Source organism: Camelus dromedarius, chromosome 16 (assembly GCF_036321535.1).
Source record: "Camelus dromedarius isolate mCamDro1 chromosome 16, mCamDro1.pat, whole genome shotgun sequence".
Lineage (NCBI taxonomy): Eukaryota > Metazoa > Chordata > Mammalia > Artiodactyla > Camelidae > Camelus > Camelus dromedarius.
In genome coordinates this window covers 28,180,908-28,205,587 of record NC_087451.1, presented here as the reverse complement: position 1 = coordinate 28,205,587, position 24,680 = coordinate 28,180,908, and the positions used below count along the sequence as shown (strand labels likewise).

The 24,680-nt window shown below is 62.8% G+C and overlaps 3 protein-coding genes across 7 annotated transcripts in view; 1 reads left to right on the top strand and 2 right to left on the bottom strand.

Annotated features, from left to right (window-relative positions):
• Nucleotides 1-1,071: 1,071 nt before the first annotated feature.
• Nucleotides 1,072-11,511, bottom strand: TEPSIN (TEPSIN adaptor related protein complex 4 accessory protein). Of its 4 annotated transcripts, none has more exons than XM_064495386.1 (14): nt 11,435-11,511; nt 9,496-9,568; nt 9,136-9,227; nt 8,897-8,990; nt 8,351-8,464; nt 6,745-6,812; nt 6,493-6,571; nt 6,295-6,366; nt 5,285-5,488; nt 4,205-4,382; nt 3,993-4,106; nt 3,796-3,874; nt 3,553-3,687; nt 1,072-2,865 (listed from the first exon to the last, which is right to left on the bottom strand). In XM_064495386.1, exons 1-14 carry the CDS (start codon nt 11,480-11,482, stop codon nt 2,314-2,316), a joined length of 1,902 nt encoding a protein of 633 aa, XP_064351456.1. In that variant the 5' UTR covers nt 11,483-11,511; the 3' UTR covers nt 1,072-2,313. The 4 variants fall into 4 exon arrangements, with proteins under 4 accessions (XP_064351456.1, XP_064351457.1, XP_064351458.1 ...); XM_064495387.1 differs by having other exon boundaries at nt 4,205-4,379; XM_064495388.1 differs by lacking the exon at nt 6,295-6,366.
• A 281-nt stretch (nt 11,512-11,792) lies between these two features.
• On the top strand, nt 11,793-14,450 carry NDUFAF8 (NADH:ubiquinone oxidoreductase complex assembly factor 8). The gene is made up of 3 exons (XM_031469321.2): nt 11,793-11,942; nt 12,090-12,200; nt 14,124-14,450. The coding sequence occupies exons 1-3, from the start codon at nt 11,859-11,861 to the stop codon at nt 14,151-14,153; spliced, it is 225 nt and encodes a 74-aa protein (XP_031325181.1). The 5' UTR covers nt 11,793-11,858; the 3' UTR covers nt 14,154-14,450.
• Nucleotides 14,451-16,270: 1,820 nt separating this feature from the next.
• Nucleotides 16,271-24,680, bottom strand: part of SLC38A10 (solute carrier family 38 member 10) — a 35,663-nt gene continuing 27,253 nt past the window's right edge. Inside the window, exons 12-17 of one of the 2 annotated variants that reach the window (XM_031469317.2) lie at nt 22,569-22,736; nt 21,823-22,263; nt 21,153-21,269; nt 20,017-20,097; nt 18,160-18,330; nt 16,271-17,910 (exon numbers count right to left, since the gene is read on the bottom strand). In XM_031469317.2, coding sequence (XP_031325177.2) covers nt 16,856-17,910; nt 18,160-18,330; nt 20,017-20,097; nt 21,153-21,269; nt 21,823-22,263; nt 22,569-22,736 — 2,033 coding nt within the window. In that variant the 3' untranslated portion in view covers nt 16,271-16,855. The remainder of the gene's footprint in view (nt 17,911-18,159; nt 18,331-20,016; nt 20,098-21,152; nt 21,270-21,822; nt 22,264-22,568; nt 22,737-24,680) is intronic. The other variant, XM_031469318.2, reaches the window with a different exon arrangement.

Genomic DNA, 24,680 nt, shown 5'->3' with positions numbered 1-24,680 from the left:
ATTCACCAAGATAAACTATATTGTGGGCAACTAAACAAACTTTAACAGAAGTTTGAAATTTTTAAAAATATAACTGAAGTCATACAAAATATGTTCTCTTACTGTATCAGAACAAAAATACTAATAATAGAGAAATGCATTTCTAAATCAGCCATTACACCAAAAAGATCTCTTAAAGGAAATCAGAAAACATTTTGAACTGAATAAAAATAAAAATGTATCAAAATTCATGGGATGCAGCTAAAGCAGTGTCTAGAGGAAAATGTATGCATTAGAATTATCATACTAGAAAAGAAGGTCTCAAATCAATAATCTAAGTCTCCACCTTTAAGAAACTAGAAAAAGAAAACTAAACCCAAAGCAGAAGGAAGGAAATAATAAAGAACAGAAATCAATGAAATAGAAAACTCAAAAACCAGCAGAAAAAATAAAAGTCCAGGCATTTCTTTGAAAAGATCAATAGTATTAATAAACCTCTATTCAGACTGGCCAAGAAAGCATCAGAAGTGACATATGGGACCCTGCACAAGCTGAGGACAGTGAAGCAGGCTAGAGACCCCATGGCCACGTCTGCAACGGACCAATTCCCTGAAAGACACAAACTGCTACAACTCACTTATGAAGAAAGAGATAACACAAATGGCCCTAAATCTACATAAGGAATTGAATTCCATAGTTAAAAACCATGCAATTAAGAAAACCACAGGACCAGGGGAGGGTAGAGCTCAGTGGTAGAGCGCACATGTTGCAGGCACCAGGTCCTGGGTTCATTCCCCAGTTCCTCTGTTAAAATAAATAAATAAACGTAATTACCTCCCCCCCGCCAAAAAATTGGAAAAAAAATTTAAAAAAGAAAATCACAGGACCAATTATCGGACATTACTACCACATTGTAAATCAACTACACTTCAATTAAAAAAAAAAAAAGGACCAGACAGTCCCCCTGGGGAGTCCTCAAACATTTAAGGAGGAAAAAACACCTGCCTGTTTTAGAAGCCCCTATGTGTGCCCCTCCTGAGTGCCTGTACACACACACACACACACTCTAAAGGAAAAAGCAAACAGCGCAGCTTCGTGTTAAAAGCAGTGTTTATCTAGGAGGTGTGACCCCAGACCGTCCCTGGCTCTAGGAGCCAGAGCTCTCGTCCAAGGTGCCGTGCAGTCTGCAGGCCACGGTCATGGCAAAGGGAGCTGACAAGGGCCACATAGGGACCTGATGTTGGACAGGGCCCCAGCCTGATGAAGAGAAGGTGCCAGGCTGCCTAGGACCCAGCCGACCCCACTCCTTGCTGAGGGAGGAATCTGAGCTCAAAAACAAACCAAGACCCGAGCAGTGGTTCCAAACCCACAACAATCCTTGTTCCTGAGAGAAGGCGGGCAGGGGCCTCCCCCGGGGGCCCGCGGGGAGCACTAGCAAGGTCCTGCCAGCCACTGCTGTGGGGATCCAAGCCCAGGCAGCCGGCCCCTGGCAAAGGAGACAGGTCGGGGTGGGGGTGGCCGAGGTGGCTCTGGGGTCCTCCCAGGACCGTTGCCTGTGAACAGCAGCCTGGGGCGGGGAGGCTGGGCCCCGTCTGCAGGCAGGCCCTCCCCGCCTTCATCTGGCGCCCTGCTCTGCGTGCCTGTGTGGACCCCAGGGACTTGGGGCAGGTCCGAGGGGTGTCACGTCTCAGCTCGGTCACCAGGCCTCCGCTCCCGTGCCCTCCAGGCAGGCCACACCAAGCCATCTCCTCCTCTGCCCTCCCTTCTGATCCCTTTGGCAGATGGAAAGATGGACAGTGTGCTCATCCTGCCAGACCAGACGGCCGTGAGGCAGGAGGCAGGGCTGCCAGTCTCAGCGAGCATTCAGCTCCTCGTTCTGTGCCCGTCCTGCGGGCACTCAGGGCTGCTCCCTGGTCACCACATCCACGGGGCAGACTGTAGGGGGTCCTGCCCCACCAGAAGAAAAACAGGGAACCTGCCTCTGACGCAAGGTTGGGGAGCGGGCCCCCATGGGCAAGGACGACCCCTTCCCGCAGTGCTGGCCTGAATCTGCTGGGTTCGTGGACTCCTGAAGTATCACCTGGGTTTTATTGGTGGCTGGTCTCATCACGGGATGGGCCGTCCACTGAGCCTGCCTGGCTGGCTGCCCGCCCGCACCAAGGCCTCAGTGGGCAAGGGGAAGAGACCAGGGGGGAGGGCGAGGCTGACTGCAGACCCCTGAGGGGAAACACTCTTTGATGGGACATGGGGGCTGTAGGCACTGGGGACAGGACAAAGTTGGGGGGTCCTGGGAGCATGGGCCAGGGACTCTGCTGGTGGCCCAGGCTGACGAGGTCATGAGTTTAAGAAGGCGAAAGCCGATGGCTCCGAGCCAGACGGTTTTTTGGCTGCCATCCTCTGAGACAACGTCCAGGGGGCCTGGCGGGGCTCCCCCACAGCAGGCCCGGCCGCCACCAGGCGGGGACAGGCCACCAGCTCCATGCCAGCAAACAAGGAGTGGGAGCTGCCGCTGGGGCCCGGGCCCAGCTCTGGCCCCCACTGTCGGGTGTCCATGCCCACCGGGCCCCGCTCAGATCCAAGCCCCTGCTCTGTGGAAGCTGCCAGTCTGGTTTCGGTCTCCACAGCATCCCCAGGGGCTGGAAGCAGGCAGCCGTCCTGAGGGGTGGGGGACACAGGGCCAGGATGCAGCCCTGATGGGGGAGCAGTGCTCCTGGGTGTGAACAGAGCTGAACTCAGAGGCTGCAGGAAGGCCTGGTCCCCGGCTAAAGGCAGGGCATCGGTCAGCAGGTCTGATGGGCTCACATGGGCAGCTGTGGGGCCGGGCTCAGCTGGGGGCTTCCGGGCAGGAGGCCACTGTTGGCAGGAGGCTTCAAAGTGTCTCAGGATCTGGACGAGGGAAGAAAAGGGGAATCGGTGAGGCTTCTGTGCTCCTCAGGAGTCACGGACGACGTGGCCCTCCCCGCCCCAGTGCCTGCCTCAGTGCCGCCGCCCAGAGCAGGGGAGGGCCGGCCAGCTGCTCCCACCTGTTCTCCTGTCGTCCCACCCTGGGGAGCAGCAGCGCTGGGGAGGACAGTTAGGGACAGGTGACTAAGGAGCTGAATTTTCAGCCACCACAGAAGAAATGGGAAGCCAACAGCGGGTGAAGGGGCCAGGGCCTGGCTGCTGCCTAGAGGCCCCTAGGAAGATCCTGGGCTGCTCCCCGACACTTGTTAGCAGAAAGAGAACTCAGACACACAGAACCACTTCCGTCTTCCAGGAGCTGGGGACCTGGAAGCAGAGCTCAGACCCATGAGCTGTGACACAGCGGAGAACAGAGGAATAGATCCATCCAAGCAGCCAAGGAGGGCTTCCTGCAGGAAGCCGTGTGTAAGATGAGTCATGAGGGGGACGGCGTTGCCCAAAGGACAGAGCTGCTAGGAAGCGGGGAGGGCAAGTGTGGGGTCCCAGGAATGGGAAGACGCCAAGCCCCCGACTGCTGCTCCAGGGGCAGCAGGCAGGAAAGGGAGAGTCCGTGAGCGGGCGCTGGGGCCTGGGGGCTGGGGAGCGGGGTGGGGGCGGCGCTCCGCCGCTCACCTTGGTGGCCTTGTTGGTCACGGGTCCGGGGTGGCCCGCACTGAGCTCCCGCAGCCGCGGCCGGGCGAGCAGCAGGACGCGCTCCTGGGAGAGCAGGTCGGTGCAGCCGAGGGAAGCGATGGCCCCCAGGGCTCTCTGCGGGGCAGGCCTGCGGTCAGCAAGGACCCTCACGGGAGTCCTGCGCTCACCCCCCACCTGTCTCCAGGGCAGGACACCCCCCCGCCCCGCGGCAGCCGCCCTCACCATCTGCTCATGCTCGCCAGTCCCGCCCAGGTGGCGGATCAGCAGCTCCAGCACGGCCTCACAGTTGAGGAGTCCACACCTGCACGGGGGCACCTGGGCAGTGGGGCAGGGGCCAGGGGCCAGGTGGGGGCGCAGAGCTGGGGCAAGGGCGGGGGGTGCAGGGGTGGGGTCCTGGAGTGGCGGGGTGGGGGGCTCACTCTTTGACGAAGTGCTGCACCTCCTCTCGGCTCAGGAAGGCGTGCGGCCCCCGAGTCACAGCCCGGACCAGGCTCAGCTCCTGCTGGTGGTCACCCGGGGTCATGGCCTCGACCCTGTAGGAGGCATGCAGGTCAGGACAGAGCAGGGTGCCTCCCTGACCGGTGGGATCCTGGAGCTGGGATTGGGGGGGTTGCCCTGGGCCCAGGCTCACCTTTCTGCCAGGTCACTGGGCGCCCGGCTGGTAACTGAGGGGCTGTCACTGCCCGACCGACTGCTGGAGTCTGAGGCCCCGCCCAGGGCGCCGTCCTCCTGGGAGGAGCCCTGAGAGCTGGGGCTGCTGTCCAGCTCATCCCAGCCGCCCCCGGCCTGCCCAGGCTGGCGTCTCACTGCTGGGGGAGACAGTGACTGAGGGTAAGGCCCTCTGGGGCCTCAGGCTGGCCTCGTGTCCGCCTCCCCAGGATCCCGGGACAGGGAGATCCAGGAAAGGCCTGGGGTCTGGGTCCCGAGATGTGGACGGGGCGGCCACCTGGGCTCCAGCTCCAGGACACACCAGGTGAGGGGAGACGGGGGCAGAGAGGAGCACACCCTCCCAGGGGACCCGCCCCGCCCGGAAGACGCAGGAAGCCGTGTCAGGAACCAGGGCCAGGCGGGGGCTGGATGTGCAGAGCAGCGGGGACACTGCCAGCACAGCAGCTCTCAAATCCTGGTGAGTCCTGACACCCTTCCTTTGAGCCATGAAAATGTGATGGCAGCTGCTGAGTGAGGTGGAGGTGGAGGTCACGGACAGCTATCTGGCCGTCCTCTCCCCCAGTGCACCAGAACACACGTGCCCCGGAGCCTGGTCCTCCTCGGGTGTCCCTGCCGTCCCGCACAGCCACCCAAACGTGTCGAATGCATGGACGAGGGCTGGGGCTGGGTTCTCGTCCCAGCTCAACCCTAGTCCTGCATCTGAGCAGCTGGGACCTGGGTAGGACCCACTCCTGGTGGGGCCGTTACACCGAAGCTCCCACCCAGAGCAGATGGACAAAGACATTGGACAGCGCAGGGACAAGGTATGGTTGGTCTGGATGCAGCCACCACAGAGGCCACGTGGAACTCATCACCTGGGCAGCTGGCTCTGAGTTCTGAGAGGTGGTGTGGGACAGGAGGGCGGGGCCTGTACACCCCCCCCCCCACAGGTGAGCTGCTTTCTTCCTCCTCCATCTGCTCCCACCCAGCCGGCAGGTGACACAAGCCCGGAGCCCTGGGAGGGGAAGCCAGACCCCACTGCGCGAGGGGTGTCACTTGATACCTCGGGCGCCCAGGCCGGCTACGGGGAGTGGGTTCCCAGGAGTGGGGGGGCTGAGGCTGGCTGGAGGCGTCACGGCTGGCTGGTAGGCGTTACCCCGCAGCAGGGGCCTCTGGGTGCTGGGGCTCTCAGGCCCGGGGCGCACAGCGCTGGCCACCACCTCTGCGGCCTTCTGGATGGTGGACAGGAAGGATTCACCTGCAGAGCCTGCACCAGAGGGAGAGGGGAGATGGTACAGCCACCACCCCCATGCCCTGTCTCCACGCTGCTCCCCACCCATGGCTTGGAGGTCAGGACACAAGCTGCACAGAGCAGAGGGCATGTAGAGGAACCAGGCCCTTCGGGAAGCTTCCCCGGTGAACTCATTTCAGCATGCTCTGGCCCAGTGGAGCCTGAACACTCGGCAGCTTACAGCTCAGCTGTGCCCCTGGGTCCCCTGGGTCCCCGCCTCGGAGCAAGGGGCCTCCTGCTTGTCCTGAGAGCCCCAAACCTCCGTGGGCGCTTAGGGAGGCTCATGTCCAGTGCTGGGGGCTCTCCTGTGTGAGCACCCCAAGGAGGGGATCCAACCATCACCCCCAAATTAAGAACAGGTGAGGTCTCCAAGGCAGACCCACCTCAGGGATCAGAACTTCAGAAGGGCCAGGGGACTGAGAGCGGGGACCAGGACCAGGACCATCAGCACAACAGCGGGACACAGCCCAGAGCCCACAAGAGGGCCACACGGCCCCGCTGCAAGCCGCAGGCACCCCCAGCAAGCATGGCTGGCGCCATTCCTGCCCTAGGTCACCTCTGTCACAGCTGGGGCCCCCGCCCTCTGCCCTCGGAGGAGCAGAGCTGGGGGCCCAAGTGCAGGCTGACCTTCAACCTGGCTTTTCACCTGTCAGTTAAGCAGAGCCAACCACACCTGCCCTGCTGCCAGGGGTGGGAGGGACGTCAGTGTGGGGCCTGAGGGGCCCACCCGCCGCCTCGCCCCCTCGCCCCCTCGGCCGGCCCCTCGCCCCTGCAGCACTCACCTGTGTGGCCCCGTTCCTTGCTGTAGCCGAAGCCCTGCAGGGCGCTCTGGGGCCTGGACTGGGAGCCCATGCCTGCGGTGACGCCCGCGTCAGTGGCCCTCCGAGGAGCAGTGCGCACACCCGGGACGCTAGGGGAGGAGGGACCACGAGCCCGCCCAGAGGGGAACCCGGCCCCCCGGGCTGGACATGGTTGCATACCTGCTGGAGGCAGGGCCCTGGAAGGCTGGGAGGGAGGCGGAGGTGACAAGGCGTCCGAGAACAGGGCAGCCCCCAAGTCCTGGGTGAAGACAGCAGGCACTCAGCACTGCCGTGAGCCCACCGCTGTCGCCCTGCCCCTGCTCCGCACACACCCCTCCCCAGAGGGCCACGCACAGGGCTCCAGCCATGCAGCAGGGGTAGAGCCAGGGCCCCGGGTTGGGGGACAGGGAGCAACCGGGGTCCTGGGCTCACCTGGGCAGCCGCCCGCACCCTCTGGTACAAGCTGTTCCCATGGAGAGGGTCCGGGGGGCCTGTGAAAACTGCAGACGAGGCAGAGAGAGGAGAGCCGAGCTGGGCCCTGTGGACCACCTCGAGGGGCGTGGCCTGCAAGCCCCCTCCCTGCATGGGCAGCCTGAGCTCCGTGCCCCCCCGCCAGCCCGGGTCTGTGGGGCCGGGGTGGGCTTTATAAAGCACAGATGCCCCGCCATCCCAAGCCCACGACAGCCCGGCCCTCGCAGCCCCTCGGCTTCCTCCTCGCCCACACCCCAAGCCATGAGGCTGAGATCCGACCTCTGGGGCACCACAGGGCGCGTCGCTCCCTGACCCCATGGCCGCCTCTTGCCTGGGCTCTCGCACCAGCAGCCCAACCACCTCCCCGGACCCCTCCACCACTCAGAGGCAACCCGAATGGGGCCTCGTCCAATTCAAAACCCTCGAGTATCCCAGGGGCTTGACAATAAATCTCAAGTTCTTCATCACAGCCTAAATCGTCTCCTCTCGTAAAGCTTCAGTCGTGCCTCATCAAGTGAGCTTCCGCTGCACTGAACCCAGCCCAGGCTCTCCCTGCCTCAGGGCCCTTGCACTCCCCGGGGGACAACCCCCACCACCGCGCGTGCCTCACTACCTCCTCCTCTCAGGGCTCAGAGCGAGAGCAGGGCCTGCCTGTTTCCTCTGTCCAAACGCATCTCTCTTCTCATCTGGCTGGTGCCAGCCCCAGGGTGTGCAGACCATGGCCCCGCAACCAGCTGGGCGGGCAGCCGGACACAGGAGGAGTGAAGGGACAGCAGCACCTCCCTGCTGTTCCTGCCGCAGCTCCCACCCTCCCTGCAGGACCCTGCTGGACCCCAGACACAGGACTGTCCTCTCTGTGCACCCCCCCGCCCCAGCACCACCTCCTCTCACAGCCCACGCAGGCCTATCTGCGCACTGTCCCCTGGGGCCAGTGCTCAGAGCTGGAGAGATTTTGGTGCCAACAGAGAACCTGGTCTGCTGCCCTCAGTCCGTTTCACCTGCTCTCTTCCAGGGGACCAGGACAGAGGTGACCCCCGGCACCCGCCGTAGCTGTGAGAGCTGCCCAGTGGGTCATCGTGACCTGCCGGCTGGTGAGGATGACCCAGCAGGACTGCTGCGGGGCACGAGCTCTGGGGAGCTCGGCTGTGATGGGTGCACCCCAGCCCTGGTGCCTCTGGGCCCCTTCCCAGGCTGCTCCATCTCCAAAGCACCGACACAGCTGCCCAGGGCCACAGGCAGCCCAGCCCCGCCCTGGCCACAGCCCCATCTGCAGTAAAGGGTGCAGGGGGGTGGGTCCCAGCACCCGGCGGGTGGGACATAATCCGTAACTGCCGAGGATCTCCTACAAGTGGTGGCCAGAGGACTCGGTCCCCATCGTGGCGCTGCCCTCTTGGGGACAGCTCGGTTGGGTGGGTTCTTGCCTGAAGGCCAAGGCCTCCCTGTTCCATTCGCCCCACCCAAAGAGCAGACCTCAGGCCCCCAACTCGCAAGTCTGTGTTAACAAGAGGCGAAGGGACGGCCCTGGCCCAGGGAATGGGTGAGGGACGGGACTCCACCCCAGACCCACCTGTCGCCTGGATCACGACAGGCCAGAGCCCCACCTCTCCTGATGGCCTCACCAGTCCCGTCCTCCCACAGCCCTTCGAGAGCGGAAGGTTTACTAGGGCCCCGGGGAGCAGCCCTGGGGAGAAGAGAGAGCCCGTGGCAGGGACGGCAGCACAGACGCTTGCCGAAAGCCCACAGCACACAGGTCACAGGGGCAGACGGGAAAGGTCTGGCCGCAAAGGCCTGGCAGGGCTCAGAGACAGACACGGTCATTCCGCCCTGCGTGGTAAGTGCAGTGGAGGAGTGGGGCGGCGGGTGGGGGGAGGCTGAGAGCATGCAGGGCTTGGAGGAGACCCCAGCTGAGCCTGCCGGGCAGGGAGGAGGAAAGGGTCCTGTGTGGTGGGAGCGGAGAGAGGTGCTGGCAGTGGATGACGGCGTGGATGGGGAAGCACGGGTGAGGGTCAGGGAGGCGGGGGCCCAGGCTACCGATCCAGCTGCAACCTGCCCCAGCCGCCCTGCTCCCTGTGCCTCCTGTGCCTCGGTGGGGCTGGCCGGGCAGACCCCGTACCTGCGGCTTCCTGGATGAAGGCGGGGTTGCGCTGCAGGATGAGCAGGAAGGACTGGGAGCCGTGGCTACACAGGTGCAGCATGATCTTCAGCACCTGGGGCGACAGACAGGTGGGGCCAAGCTGGGCCCAAAGGAGGGGACCCCGCCCAGCAGAGCCCCCTGCCGCCGGCCTCACCCTGGGGCAGGACCTGGGCCTCGACCTGACCCCCGGGAGGGCCTGCCGAGACACTCAGACTCACCTTGAGCTTCACGCGGCCGGAGCCGCTGTGCAGGCGGCTCAGGAGGTACTCCAGGAGGCACTGGCTGCTGCCCAGGGACTCGTGCGAGATCTCTGGGAGGCACTCGGGTTAGGGAAGGGGCGAGCTGACCCTGGGCTGCAGGAGGCCGCGCTGGCCGGGGGGGGGGGGGGGGCGGGGGCGGGGGCGGGGAAGAAGCCGCCCCGCCCCGCCGCAGGCACCCACCCCAGGCCCTGGTTTGGGATGAATGCGGCCATTAGGCCCCGCCCACACTGGTTACTACGGGGACGGGGCCGTGGGCCCCTCGGGCAGGAGAAGCCCAGGAACCCTGCCCCAGCCCCCAGGCGTCCGCGGGAAGGATACTGGCGATCTCCTCAAACAGGTAGCCGGGGCACGGGACATCGTCGTCCGCCGTGCCCTTCAGGAGGATCGGGAGCTGAAAAGGAGCGGAGCCCCACCCACAGTGAGCGGCCGCGTACACGGGGCCCGCGGCAGCCGGGAGGCCAGCCGCTGCCGAGGGGACCACAGGGCCCTGTCTGCAGGGCTGCAGCGGTCCCAGTCTCCACACATCCTACTGCTGACGTGCCATCTGGTCAGGGGGCCCGGCCAGGACAGCTGCGGTCCCACGGCCACAGGGAGCCCGCAGGAGCCTCCCTGCCGGAGGGTGGGACAAACGCCCCGGAAGGTGGTGGTCTCCACGGCGACGGGCCCTCTGCTTGGGTCCGGATTTGTCACGGCCCCCAGGGCCCTATGCTTACAGACACACAACAACGTAAAGGCGACTTTACATGTACCCACTTACTAACTGGCAAAAATACCCGAACAACTCAAGACGAGCTCCCTTCCCGCGCAGGGCACCGGGAAGGTTCCATTTCTCCTGGAGCACAGATCAGCAACGTGACACAACCATTCGGACTGACCGCCCCACAGCTCCACTCCCGGGCATGGGCCCCACAGAAATAAGTCAGAGCAAGAACAACTTAATTCCTTGAGCGTCCCACAGTTACCTGTGAGCACAAACGCCTTTATGTTACGTGCTCACTCGACACAGAAACATACTGTTTACAGACGTGAAAACGGGAAACACCCACTCCCCCATCACTGTGCATCTGCGGGGCGCGAGGCTCGGTGTAGACAGGACAGAAGGCCTCAGGTGCACTGTGAGGCGTTGGCCACAGACGCAATTTGACTGGTGGATGCCTAGTGTCACAAGACCTGCCTGAATGTCATCTGAGGCTGTGTGCGCACACTGCTTACATGATTTGTCCACCAAGACCAAAAGGGGAGCTGAACTGACGGGGCTTCTAAAAGCACCAGGGTAAGCCCAGCCCCCCCCCCCCAAACACCTGCCTGAGGAAGTTCAAGGCGCCAGGAGAATTTACTGTTAGTTCTGGCCTACACCTGGTGACAAGCCCCAGCCTCCCACTCCTGGAGCATTTTCTAAAAAGAACCTACAGCTGTTCATGTGGACCTCCTACAACTCAGGAGCCTCTTTCTGAAGGACCTGGAGGCCATTCCTGGAAACATAACCACCAGGAAGGACGGGGCCTGTCTCCCAGTCCCCAAAGGAGGATAACTGCCAGCTATCAGACAGAGCAGCCTACCCCACCGACACTGCCCCACTCCGCCTAACTCTGCAGCTGGGCACCGCTCCTCCCTGGTTCTACCTTAAAAACGTCCGGCCCTCTTGCCACAGCTTGGAGAGGTGCGCAGGGCCTTCCCTCCCATCAGGGCTGCGGAATAAACGGTATTCCCCTGCTCCCAGGCCAGGGTCTGGTTGTGTTTACTGTGGAGTTCACGGTTCACTGGGTTTCTTTTTCTCTAATGCTACTTAAAATTAGGTTGAAAAAAACAAAACTTTGGGTCCCACGGCTTTCTTCTCCGATTTGGATTCTGTTCAAGGGGTCTCACAGTCCCCAGTGGACCTGACACTGCGGTGGTCTGACCTGACCCCTCCAAGTACGTGCGGTGCGGCCCCCCAGCCGTGGGAGGGGCGGAAGGGTCGGAGGGGAGAAGAGGAGGGGTCTGCGGTGTCGGAGGACCGGGAAGGAGGGAGAAGAGGCGAAGTGAGAGGTGGGAGGGGTCGGAAGGATCAGAGGGGATAGAGGGGATGGAGGGGCCGGAGGAGGACGGAGAGGACACCGAGCCCGGGAGGAGCCGGAGGGGCCGGAGGAGGACGGAGGGGACACCGAGCCCGGGAGGAGCCGGAGGGCCCGGAGCGCGGGGACCAGGCTGGGGCCAAGCAGGGCCACAGAAGTGGCCAGCTTGGGCCCGGGGCGAGGCCGGGGCCGCCCGCACTCACCCGGTGCAAGAAGCTCAGACGGTCCCGCAGCTGCGGCGTGGCCGCCATGATGTCGGTCACCTTCCGGCCCCGCCCCGCCCCGCCCCGCTTCCGCCAGGCCCGGGCCCCCTCCAGTCACTGCCCTGGCCTGGGCTCGCTGGCCAATCGCTCGTGTGGGGCGGGCCCTGAGGCCGACTTCAGTAAACAATTTGAGCCTGAACCAATCTAAAGTCCAAGGACAAAGATAGACAAGGCCACAAGCCAATTGCAGGGCTCTGAGGAACCAGGCACGGTTCCGGAGGAGAGGCAGAGGCGAGGAGAAGCCTAGCCAAGTACGAGGCAGAGGAAACGTGATGGGCGGGACCGCCGACCTATCAAGCTGTTGGGCGCCGGAAGAGGACGGACCTAAGATGGCGGCGCCCACGAGTGCCAGGAAGAGCCGCTCATGTCGGGGAACGGAGCGGTGTGGGGTCGCGTGCGAAGCCGTCTCCGCGCCTTCCCCGAGCGCCTGGCGGCCTGTGGGGCCGAGGTGCGGAGCCTTCCCGGGGGCAGGAAGGGCTGCGTGGGGCGGCGGTGGGGTGGTGGTGACCGGGGAGCGACGGCGAAGGGGTCTGCACGGGTGACCGGCGGATGCAGGGGTCGCCGCGACCCTCGCGCGTCTCCTTCCCGCCCCCAGGCCGCGGCCTACGGCAGGTGCGTGCAGGCGTCCACGGCCCCGGGCGGCCGTCTGAGGAAGGACCTCTGCGCGCAGGAGTTCGAGGCCCTGCGGAGCTGCTTCGCCGCCGCGGTAGGTGGGCTCCGCCCCGCCCGGGGGAGGGACACTGGGGGCGGGGACCCACGTGCCTGCCCGGGACCGCCGGCATCCTTCTGGGTTCAGCGGTGGGCGCTAGCCTCAGACGCGGCCCACTAGCCGGCGCAACCGCCGACACCATGGAACTCGCGCGTCCGTGAGGTGGGGGAACAACACCCTTATCGTGTGCCCCCCAGCGCCTTGTAACCCTAAGTGGTACTGTCGCGGGGGTTAATACCAAAACGAACCTCAGCCCAGGGCGCCAAGAGCAGGCGTCCTGGCACCCGCTGGTGTTTAGGACCCACGTATGTGCTGCGCTTGGGCAGTGACAACCGAGGGTCTACCTAGCGTGTGCTGAGCCCGGGCACTCCGACTCCCGGCGCACGACTACCCCATTTCGGAGGGGAAAGAGAACCAGTAGAGCGTGTATCTTGGGTTTGCCGTTATTACCGAGGCTGCAGCGGCTTTGGAGCCCTCCACCCAGCCCACCGGCCCCTTCTTGCGCTGGGAACAGTCTGTTCTCCTGGCTCAGGACTCAGTTCTTCCTCTGACCTTCCATTCTGAGGTGCCTCACCTTCAGATGCCCATCTGGTCAAATGCTATGCGGGTGAAAATCGCTAAGCCCTGTGCACAAGAGAGAACCACGGTGTGGCGTCGGTGCATTTTCATAAAGGATGAGGAGGAAGCAGGACTGGAGGAGACCAACTCTTGGGAGCCGAGGGGGGAGGAACTGTCTGGGGAACCAAGCTGGAAGTTCAGAGTCTCAAGGAGAGGGGAAAGGGGCTGAGACTGCCTGTCATGAGCCTTTAACATAGGGTCTCGAGCTAGTGCCCAAGGTGTCACAGCCGTAAGTCCCCGTGGCCTGGTGTGTCTGGGATGGGCCATGATACCAGTGAATCAGAGCTGCTGACCCAGAAAACTGAACCAGAGAGAGGGCAGTTGGGTCAGCTCGGCAGAATTCAGGGAATCTGAGACAACTGACTGACGTTCCGGGATGGCTGAGACTACGCGGGCTGTCCCTCGTTTTCCGGAGTGCTCAGAGAACTCCTTTCTCCATCCGCCATTGTGGCTGGGACGTGCAGCCTCAGCCCTTGTCACCAACTTCCGATCCAACATGGGCCGTTCATCCGCCCTGCACGTGTCCCTTGGACTTCCTTCCTGCCTCTTGGTAGACACCCTGCTTTACTTACAGCACTTCCCCCAGGAGGGGACAAACCTCCACTCTGTGGTCACGGTTGGGGGGATTTGCACGTGAGATAAGATCACTGTCCTTCCCTGCCGCCCTTCGTGGTTAGGCAGGAGTGACCCACCACACGCACCTGGTCATCAGTGAGTCCCAACACGCTCTGTCTCTGTCATGTCTGGCCCCCGGGAGCACCTCGCTGCCTCTAGTGCCATTTTCCGCTGAGGGGGACCCGGCCATAGACCCTGGGATCTGGAAGCTCAGGACAGGGAACCTGGGAGCTTCTCACCTGAGGGCATGTGCCAATGAACCCATTTTTGCCCATCCTGCTTGGAACCTGAGGCCCCGTGGGCCCGCATGTGGGGCAGAGGGCTCTGGGCTCCATTTCCAGCCGTATCCCGGACACCCTGTCCCTGGGCCAGTGTTTCAGCACCTCTGACCTCAGAGTTTTCTCTGTAGAAGGGGTTCCTGCCACCTGGTGAGGACTCAACCTGACATGGTGGTGGCCCTGCACGGGGCCTAACACAGACAGGCATGGCTCATGTCACGGGGCAGAGCCCCGTGGCCTGTGAAGGCCGCACTGGAGACCCAGTCCCAGGGGCCCCCGCCACCCATCCAGAGCTGTGCTCTTTGTAAGGTATTTGCCAGAAGGTGGCATTTGGTGTGGTAGTTTTCTTACTTCACTGCCACGTCTTATCTGGAAACCACCCATTCAGACAAAACACTTTCTTTTCCAGGCCAAGAAGACCCTGACGGGAGGCCGCTAGGAAGGACCAAATGCTCCACTTCACGTCCCGGGTGCGTGGCACGGACGGCCCCCAGGGGCAGACATCTAACACCTCGAAAGCTCTTGGGACTAAAAGGCCCAGAAGGCGCGAGCAGAGGGGAGTGGGTTTTCCAGCCTCGCGCAAGTGAGGGTTTGGAGTAGAACAAGATGCAGGGAACCAACAGTAAAGCGCAGTCAGGCGGCACCAGATCTGTTTTGTTGTCTGCAGGGTGAGCGTGTGGGCCTGGAACACGCTGCTTTACCAGTCTCACTTTTTAAAGAATCTTCACCAAAAGCACGTCATCTGAGTCTAGTGAAGTCACTGATAGTTTATGAGACAGAGAGAACCACGGCACCAAGAGGGGAAGATGGCGCTGCAGGGCTGAGACACTGATGATTCATTCCGGCCTGGAGGAAGGGGTGGGTTAGGAACGCAGCAGTGGTGAGACCACCGAGGCAGCAGGGTCCACTCCCCAGTGGGGAGCTCCTCACCTTCCTGCAGCCGCTGGAGTCAGAGCCCAGACACATCCCGGCCAGGCTCCTGCCGGCTCTAGTCCCCTGCCCCTTGTCCTGAGAAGAAGGTTAGGCTGCAGCAGTGTGCGGGGGTCCAGGGAGACTCGGCAGGACCCCCAGTGCTGGGGCCCCAAGATCCCAAGGTCCTGAGCACCGCCTGTGGGGCACACAAGGACTGCTCCCAGAGACCCCTCCCCAGGGGGTGGGGGTCCTACTGTCCTCTGGCTCCACCCAGCCCGTGTCCCAGAGCCCCAGAGCTGTTTCCTCGTAAACGCTCGTTAGTCCGACCCTCCCCCTAGTGGTGAAACCCCACGTCTCCGGGATGCCCATCTCAGTGAAATGTGGCTCCCAGGGCGGCCTCAGGGGAAGCCACAGGCTGTGTGAGGGCGTCATGGCTGTCAGTCTGTCCCAGTGGGTGGTCACATTTCACAGCAGACTCAGATTCGGGATCAGGAACTGATGACACAACTCCCCATCCCTGGGGTGACGGAGACCCACAGGTTGGCCGCGGGCCAGAGGGAGGAGGGCGGGCCAGGAAAATGGACTTGCTAAGCACCTCCGCTCAACTTTCTTGTCTGCCTGGACCTGATGTGCGGCCCCAGCGCATGTGTCTGGCCTAAGGATGGGCTTCACCCAACCCTTTGTGCTCTCTCCGCTCTGACCGTTGACAGCCCACTGGCCAGAGCTCCCAGCATCTCCGCTGAGCACATGCGCTCTGGCCCCTTCTAGGTGCTCTTTGCTGCCAGCCCTTCAAACCCCAATCCACGGTGCTCACGTCTCACGCCCAGGGCTGCGGACTTGCTTGGCGACCAGCCAGGCCGCCCCCTACACACCACACTCAGCTCGCAGGCCTCCCGGGCGACCCTGCCCTCCTGACCTGCCCAAACTCACTCGTCTTCCAGACGCTGTGTATTGAAGGGAATTCAACAAAGTGGTGTCAGGATGCAGCGAAGAGCATTTCTGCTGCTTCTGCAGCTGCATCGCTGCATAGAAGTCACCATGTGCAGCTCTGTACTGTCCACCTGTCTCAGCTGTGGGTTGAGGGCTCAGCCCCACCAGCAGGGGCCCTAGCCCTACACAGCTTAAGCCTTGGCTCCTTACTCCCAGGGCTGGGCGTGGTGGCCTCACTCTAGAACAGGAGTACAGACAGGGTCCTGTCCCTGTCGCCCAGGCCAGCCTGGCCCCATGTCTGCCAAGTGAAGCTGCCAACACGACGGCCTGCTCTGGCTGGACCACTGGCCACGGAACCCAGATGGAGGAAAGCAAAGCACTGTCCCCCAGCCCCTCTTGGGTCTGCCGATCACCCTCGGGGGCCAGGGGGTGACCATCGGCCTTTCTGCCACTTGAAAACAAAATACAACACAAAACACCACAAAAACCCTTCCAACAGCTGAGCAGTTTGGTGGGGGTGGCCTGGAGCAGAGGCAGAGCAGGGGTGGGGGAAAGCTGCCCCAGGGAGAAGTGAGAGGCAGCCTCTGTCACCGCCCCCCCCAGCCCTGCAGCGGGGCCCCCAGCACGCGTCACCCAGGCACTTAATGTCTGTGGTTTGGGATCCTGGACTGAAGCTGTCCTCTGGGTGAGTCACCTCGGTACTAACCACACTGATTAGATGTCAGCGGTGTGTTTTGTTTTTTAAAACCTCACAACAACGTGGCTGGGAGACCAGAGAGCGTGTGCAGAGCAGGGAGCGGGGTGGGGCAGACGTGGCTGGACTCCTGGGCCCCCCTGCCCCTCAGAGGCAAAGCAGCACTCGCTGTGGGTGGGGTGAGGGCAGAGATTTACTCAGGGTTTGCAGGACACTCAGGGAGCCTCAGATAAAGCAGCGTTTGGAGTCACAACAGCAGCGGTCAGGTGACAGTCACTCAGCAGCTTGGGGGCCAGTACAGCCGGTGGCTCCTCAATCTGGAATCTGGGCTGATCCCCAGCTGCACGGGAGGTAGTGGGTCACAGACCTCAAGGCCGCACGCAGAGCCACACCTCCAGGGTCTCACCAAGAGGCTGTCTCTCCTCGCAGCTGCAGTGGACTAAGTCACCGCAGGAGCAATGGCAGGGCTCATCTGGAAGGCGGGGCCACAGCGCGAGAGCGGTCAGACTCCACTCCCAGCCTGACCTCCGGGATGTCCAGGTTCACTGGCGGCCTGGGTGAGGCCGAGCGAGACCAGCTGACCGGAAGCAGGCGCTTAGCTGGGCTCAGGGCTCCTCCAGGGCCCCGGGCAACTGTTTGATCTGGCGGCCTTGGACTACCCGCAGGGCGCCGCCTGCAGCCTGGTGCAGCTGGGCCTCCAGGGCGCTGCGGAGGTCGCTGACCTGCACGTCGGGCAGGGGGTTGAAGCTGATGACGACCCCGTCGTTCGGGGCCGGGCCCCCCTCTGCCTGAGGAGCCACGTCCCGCCGTCTCCTCCGAAGGTCAGAGCCGGCCTGGACTTTCAGGTCCCGATTGGGTTTGGCATTGTCTAGCTTCTGAGCCCCGGGCATGGCCGGTTTGGGCCCGAGCTCAGGGTCTGGCCTCCGCTCTGTCTTTTGGATGGCGGCGTCCTCCCTGGGAGCGGGCATGTGGTCCCTGCCGAGGGTCTCCTTCCTCGTCTCCGGATGCCCGCCCTGCTGCCCGCCCTGACCCGGGGCAGAGACAGCCCGGGGCTCCGGCTGATGCAGCCCGGCCTGGGCCCAAGGGGCTGCTCCCCCCGACCTGCTGGCCAGGCCTGCAGGCGCCTGGTCCTGGCTCGCTTGCTGGGACTTCACCTGCAGGTCCCCAGTCGCCGCCCCCACCCGCAGCGGGTCTGCCGCTTGAACATCCGTGCCCGGGGCTGCCGCCTCCTTTCCGGATTTCTTCCTTTCTTGGGAGACTCCACCAAAAACGTCCCGACTCTGCCCAGGGAGTCCTCCAGCACCGTGCTTCTCCAGGCTCCCGAGCACCCTGGCAGGGTCTGGCACGGGGACCCGCACCTGCACACCAGCTCCCGCGGCCTCCGGCACGGCGCCCCACCTGCCTTCCCTCGGCTCGGCCTGGGCAGCCTGGGGCTCCAGGTCAGCATCACCGGGAGGTGCGGCTGGGGCTCTGCCTGCAGCCCCCTCGGGTTCCTCCACTGGGCGCTGGCTGTGCCCCTGGGGCGGAGCGGGGAGGTGCCTGGGAGCGCCGGGCCCGGCTTCCAAAGGAGATGGAGGGGGGCGCTCAGCCATCCCCGTGTCGTGGGCCTCCTGCTCCTTACCTCTGGGCGCAGCGACCCCGGGCTCGGGCTGCACGTCCACTGCAAGTGAAGTCAGTCCTGGTTTAGCCACAGGAGTGAGCAGAAGCTACCGACACAGGGACTAAAAGAACCGGGCTTGCCGGCAACTAAGGAACACGAACCGCAACTGAAATCAGGCCACAGGGGCAGATCCCGCTGCCCAGGACCCTGGAGACACCGGCATCTATGTGTTAAGTGACAGCCCCCTTCCCCCACCGGGCACGGCCACAGTCCCCTCCCCTGCAGGCCGGGTCCCCCTCCCCAACTTGCCATCCTCACTGTCCCCGCCGTCCTGCCTCTGCTGGTGGATCTCCTTGTGCTGCTCTTCAATCACCGCCAGCAGCTTCTCCTGCTGGTCCAGGAGGCGCTTCTGCTGCACCTGCTGTTCCTTTATCACTTGCAGCAGGACAGCATGGTCCAGCATCTCCACCCGGCCAGCTTCTGGTGTTCAGAAAACCGGAGAACACACACAGTCAGAGCCTGCCGGCTGCAAAGGCACTACGCTAGGCTGAAGGTGGCGTGATGTGCACAGAGATGCCAAGGTGGCCTGCGGGACCCTCCCCGAGATCCCCTGGCTGCTCCTCTCCGTCCAGCTGGCTCAGCCAGCACCCAGGCCACCCCGGGGCAGAGCCATGGCCTCTCCAGTGACCAGACACCCTTCCAACTGCTTTGGTCCCAGGGTTTATGGGGGCCGAGAGGGAGGTCCCATGCTCCCACAGCAATGACGGCAGTCTGGGCTGGGACCTGGGACCTGTGAGCTATTCTGAAAAAGAACACTGGTGCTTTAAGAGAGCTTCCTGCAAGGAAAGACTTAAACACAATCGGAGCCATCTTCCTCTTCAGCAGAGACACGAGCTGGGGCCTCAGAGAGACGGAGGCTGTGACGCCGCTGCCACCGGCCCCACCTCCCCCAGGAAGCCGGCTGCGGCTGGCACGGAGCAGCGCCAGGTGAGCTGAAGGGAGGCAGCTGCAGCCGGCATGGGAGGAAGCCCCCTGCAGACCGTGGACCCAGAGGAGGCCCCGAGGCTGGACCCTGAGCATGCGGGCCGCTCACGCTGCACCACGAACGTCCTGGCACCGAGTCAGCTCTTCTCAGCCAACAGCCTCGGTTTAAGTCACTTTTAAACATGATTGTCTACAAACAGGAGACTATGACAGACGACACGTGCACAGGTCGCCAGATATAAAAGCTCAAATCGGAAGAAGGAAGACCGTTTTGTGAGTGGTGCAAGCCAACACCCCAGAGGGGGCCCACGTGCTGGCAGACACGGATGGGCTGGCCTGTCCTCCATAATGATGACCTGTGATCCTCCAGACAGGGCAGGGCTGGCCTCCTCCCAGAGGCCGGTGCCGGGACATGTGGCCAGGCAGGCCCGTGAGGGACGTGCCGAGGCCAGCCACGGGGAGGATGGGCCCCTGCTCCCTGCCAGGCTGGCGTCCACACATCCTAAGGTGATCGAGGTGCCTGCCTGAGAAAGCCTGGGTTCTGTAGGTCGGACTGGGGCTCTGCTCACCCCTTCAGATGAGGACACAGCGTGTCCCCACGGGCTCGAGGCCTGCCCCCTTGGCCACGGCCATGCTGTCACCCTGGGTGTGGTGCACACGCTGCTGGCACCACCCATCCCCAGTGAGCGGGTCTCCGCCTCACTGGCCTGGTGGAAGGAGGCTGGAGCGGGGAAGTCCACCACAACCCCCCAGGAGCAGGTGGGACAGACATGAAGCAGAGTGGCGGTGCCGGGCCCACCACCCCGGGGCCCCAAGCTCTTGGATGGGATGGAGCCATGCGGATGTTAATCCATCAATACCAGGCTGTGCACACGGCGGAAGTCACACACAGGCCCCGCCCTGTCTGGGGGGACAGGTGCTCATAGGCTGCACTCGGCTGTGCTCCGGTGACAGTGGAGCCACCGCAGGGCTGAGGAACCAGGGCATCTGTGCAAGAAGTGGGGCAGGGGCATTGGGGGGCCCCACCTGAGGGGCTGCGGCCTGGCCGGGCAGGGGGCAGGCCGTGTGTGGCTCCTGAGGTCTGCCCCACGCACAGTGCAGTGGGACCCGGGCCCACACCGCCTGCTCTCGCGTCTTTAAACCCCGACGAACGCCTCACTGTGATGCCCTCCCAACTCCTACCTGCCACCATCTTTCTGATCTCAGCTGCATGTCCCATCGAGAGGCGTGTGGAGAAAGGCAGAATAGGAGGCCGTGAAAGTTCTTTTCAGAAAAGAAAAAGTCAAAGAATCAAATAGGCTCAGGCAACAGGTTATAAGGACCAGGACCAGTAACATGAGACTGAAACCAAAGAAGAGATCACGGGCGGAACCCCTGGCGCTCCCGGGGTGCTCCGGAGCCACAGGGTGCTAGCACCCTCAACTCTGCCTCCCTGGCCTCTGGGTGGGCAAAGGCTGGGCCGACTCCCTGCCCAGTCCTCCAGGCCAGCTGTCCCGAGGCTCGTGGAGGAGGGAGGAAGCTCGTAGGGCAGCAAGGTGCCAGTGTCCTGCGACCCCCATGTGCAGACCCAGACTCCCAGCACCCAGAGTGCACCCCAGGGCTGCTCTGCGGACGCTGCTAGCAAATACGGTGACACAGGGGACTCAGACTGGGCGGGGACCAAAAACCAGGATGGGCGACCACTGGCTGTGACAGCTGCCACCACCTCTAGTGCGGGGGCAGCGCCCGGCCAGGTGGGGCCACAGGAGGGGGGTCGTTAACAGCGAAGAGCTGGGAGCAAGTAAAACGGGACGGAAGGCCTAGAGGAGGCCACAGGGCAAGTTTCATTCGCTGGAGACAAAAAGTCAGATGAGCTTGCACCGCAGGACTGGCACTGGGGCTTCACCGCAGGTGGACACGGTGCCGCTGCCACGGGTCCCAGGACAGCAGGAAGTCACCCGGCTCCCCTTCACTAATGCCCCACACCTGGCCGGTGCGTGGGGAATATTATCGTATCTACTTTGAAATGAAAAACGAATGGTACTAGACGTGACCTTGACCTTTTTTTTTTTTCCAAAGGGGGAGAAAAGGAGATTAAAAAACGTTTTGGCTGGGGGGGGGCGCCAGAGAAGAGACTGTCAGTGGGAAGGGGGCTTTTTAATGTCTTTCCTCAGCAGGAAGCTCAAGAGAGCAGAGGCTGGGACCCAGAAAGGCCCCCGAGATGCCAGGCACCTGGAGACGCCAGGCACCTGTGGCTCTGTCCCTGTCGTCACCGCGTCTGGAAGGGGCAGATGTCTCCAGGCCCCGGGGGGAACATGGTGAGAAAGCAAAGGCCTTACCCTCCAACTTGCTGCCGGCGTGGTCCCCTCCAGGTCCCTCTGCATTCCTCTGCTCCCGGGGCTCTGCCTGTGGCCCTGCCCCTGGGGCCGGCTTCTCTGGGAGGGGGGCCTGCCCACCTGCACACACAGTGAGGACTCAGGAGGTTTGCAGAAAACGTGGACGAACGCAGAGGAGGGATAAGAGGAGGTGACAGGTTTTCCCTAAAATCACCCTCCACTTCGCCCCTCCCTCCCCTGCCAGCAGTTTATATTCAACCTGATGATTACCGGGGAGGCAATGAAAAAATATTTAACAATCTCACAGGCTTGTGGCAGGGAGCCAGTGGTAACCACCTTTGCCAGTTAACACGTAGGAACCGTCCTCAGCAGCCCTGGGACGGCACTAACGACGCGGCACCTGTCAGGCCAGCCGTGCCCGTGCGCCCAGACGTGCAGGAGCACACGGCACGTGACGCTTAGCGGTCTGGCAAATAACCGAGTGACAGATATTAGCTTAGCTGTCAGATCGCCAGACTCCTGGTCACCCCGCCTACCCAGATGCAGAGGCCAGCTACGTTCACACGCTGATCTTGCCAGAAGAGAAAGGCAGCGGGACAGAAGTGAGGGTGGTCAGTCCCTCCTGCCCCTCCCCAGCCTCTCCCGGGCCCACACCGAAGGAGCCGACACCCACCAGGCTCGCTCTTCTCTGCCGGCTTGGCATGGTCCAGTGGCGGGACTCCGTCCGCTCTGTCCCCTGCACCTGCCACTGGGATGTCCTTCCCCTTAGGGAGCACCACCTGGGGCCCTGGATGCACAGCCCCGTCGCCCGGCCCCACGGGCTCCTCTTTCACGGGCTCAATGGCTGGCTGACCATTTTCTTCTGGAACCTTCTGGGGAACCTCAGGAAGACCGCCCGCTGCCTCCAAAGCCTGGTCTCGTCTGGGTCTCTCTCTCTCTGAATCCAGCAGGAGCGGCACCACCTGACCCTTGCCCCCTAGAGCCCTTTCATCCACATGTTTGGACGGATGCTCATTCTCCGGTCCCTCTTGGTCTTGACCTTCATCCACCACCACCTTGTCGTGAGGGACGGGGGGTTCGTGGCGGTGGGCCTCGCCCATAGGTACTGCAACGCCTGGAAGGAGACAGAGGACGTGGTGGGTGAGCATGGAGGGTGGCCCGGCCTTCCCGCCCAGGGCCTGAGAACAGAGTTCTAATCCCAACCGACCGACCACCCGACCAAGTGACTGCTGTCCAACTGAGGTCTGACGCTGTTCTAGGAAGTTACAAGAGTGGCAGCCTCTGTCTGAGTCACAGGATGAAGGGGCAGACAGGGCCGGGACCGGGCAGGGCTGAGGGAAAGACCTGCGGGCCCGAGAGCCCCTCCCCATGGACGCCAACAGCCCTCTCCACCCTCCCGCCCGAGAAGGATCACACCACCTTGACCAGGGCGATCCAGCTGCACCTCCTCCGGCTTCTCCTTGGTGTCCTCCCTCGGGGGCACGTTCACAGGGCCCTTGATCTGGGCCTGCTCCATCTCCTCTTTCTCCTTAGGCAGCTTCGGCTTATCCCGGCCATCCTCAGCCGCGTCCACAGCTGGCTTCTGGCCTGGAAGTGCAGCACAGATAACACAGCGGGGTTTCCACATGGCTGCTCCGCCAGTCAGCAGGGCAGCGGGGCGGTTTCCTTGCACTGTAATCACGTTTCCCAGTCGAATGGTGGAGCCTAAGCTGTCACTTTTTTTCCTGTTCAATCATTAGCAGCTAAGCAGCACAGGAGACCGTCATTTTCCATGTGTATTCATAACAAAAATACGTCAAAATGCAATGTGCAATTTACACCTAACTGGGAGCAGAGGAGTGACACTCTATGCAAGACTGGCCGCCGCCACCGGGTGGCAGCATGAATCCACCACCTGAGGCCTAGGGACCCTAAGTGCCTGCGTCCTCCCTCTCTGGGGACAACCACTGCGCCCAAGCCCAACCCCTTGCCGCAGGCCGGGGTGCGCATGGAGCTGGGGGGCTTCTTACTGCTGATGTGAAAATTCTCCTCAAAAGGAAGGCGAGAAAGAGACAGAGCCTGCAAAGCTGAGCGTTCCCGCTGCCCACGCCACCCCGTAACCCACACAGCTGGCCTCACCCTCCAGAAGGCCCGACAGCGGGTGTCCGGGAGGGTGGCAGGAGGACCACCTGCGGAGCCGGGCCAGGATGGCGCCTGCTGGGAACCTCTCTCCACTAACAAAGCCACTTGACGTGTTGGACAAACGCGGCAGAAACTGAAGAATTATCCAGGAGAAGAGACTTCTAAAAAGAGTCACTTCATCCCCAAGGCACAAAGCAGCCGCTTCCCCTCTCAGGGCACAAGCTGCCTGGCAAAGGGCAGGCGGAACCCCCGGAGGTGGCGGGTCTGGGGCACTCACGACAGTCCATTCAGGCGGGCCTGCTCCCTCCCCCCCAGAGGACATGGGCCTGGGACAAGCTGAGGTGCTGGCCCGGGGCACCTGAAGCAGCTGAGGGGCGGTGTCTGAGACAAACTGGAGTGGGGGGGCCCTGCCGGGCAGAAGCCAGACCCTGGGCTCCTTGTGTGGCCAAAGGACCGACTCAAATAAGCACGTGGCATCTGCGCCACAGCTAGCCCCACCCCCACCCCCGAGGAGGCCCCTGTGCTCAGACAGGAGGTGTCTGTCCAGCAGGTTACAGAGCTAAGAAGGGGGCTGGGAAGGGAAGGAGAAGCACAAGACATTCCATCGCAGGACCAAGTAATTTGCTCGGCAGAAACAAAATTCGCCCATCATCAGGCCTCGCAGTTTTGGGGGGGGGGGTCCACCCAGGCTGCAGAGTGACCTGAGGCTGGGCGTGAGTGAGGGACGCTGGTGCACAGCGTGGCCGCACCCGGCCCGCAGAGCCTCGTGGCCGACCTTGGGCATCAGACAGCGTCTCTACAAGGAGCCGAGCTCCTCGTGGGGACAGTCTGCCAGCAACGCCTCTCAGCAGCAGTGAGACTAACAGAAAGACGGGCATCACCCGAGCGGCCGCCCCAGGGAAAGACAGGTGCTCAGGCCCAGTCCTCCTCCAAGAAGTGGCAGCAGGTCTGCGGGGAGCAGCCAGCAGAGGGCGCCCCAGCCCCAAAGGTCCTCCTCTCGGCCTCAAGGTCATGGCCTCCACTACTAAAAGCAGGAACCAGACCCACGTCTGTGGTGCCCCCTGACCTGCCCGCCTCGTCCACACTCAGGCCCTCCTGGTGCTGCCCTGGGCCAGGAGCTCCGGAGACAGACGTGCCAATGGACATCACTGGTCAGACTCCTTCCAGAGTCCTGGGGGAGCTCCAGGCGATCCTTTACTGGCTCAAGGTGTAAGGACCTAAAGGCTACCGAAACCCGCGGATGTGAAACCCAGGACCGGGCGGCAGTTTGGGGATGCCACGGCCAGAACAGGCCTGCACACTGCACTGAACAATCTGCGTTCCAGGCTGGCTCCACCTTGGAAGATGGGGGTTGGGGCTGGGGCTCCTCCTTGTGGACTCTGCCCCGCAGGAGCCGTTCTGACACGGGGG

What these genes read in the sequence shown, in the direction of transcription:
- TEPSIN (XM_064495386.1), bottom strand. Translation starts at nt 11,482, where the DNA reads ATGGCGGCCACGCCGCAGCTGCGGGACCGTCTGAGCTTCTTGCACCGG. An exon ending in CCTGTTTGAGGAGATCGCCA is followed by an intron (nt 9,228 to 9,495) that starts GTATCCTTCCCG and finishes AGTGCCTCCCAG; the next exon opens with AGATCTCGCACGAGTCCCTG. An exon ending in CTGGCGAGCATGAGCAGATG is followed by an intron (nt 3,688 to 3,795) that starts GTGAGGGCGGCT and finishes CCTGCCCCGCAG; the next exon opens with AGAGCCCTGGGGGCCATCGC.
- NDUFAF8 (XM_031469321.2), top strand. Translation starts at nt 11,859, where the DNA reads ATGTCGGGGAACGGAGCGGTGTGGGGTCGCGTGCGAAGCCGTCTCCGC. An exon ending in TGGCGGCCTGTGGGGCCGAG is followed by an intron (nt 11,943 to 12,089) that starts GTGCGGAGCCTT and finishes TCCCGCCCCCAG; the next exon opens with GCCGCGGCCTACGGCAGGTG. An exon ending in GGAGCTGCTTCGCCGCCGCG is followed by an intron (nt 12,201 to 14,123) that starts GTAGGTGGGCTC and finishes TTTCTTTTCCAG; the next exon opens with GCCAAGAAGACCCTGACGGG.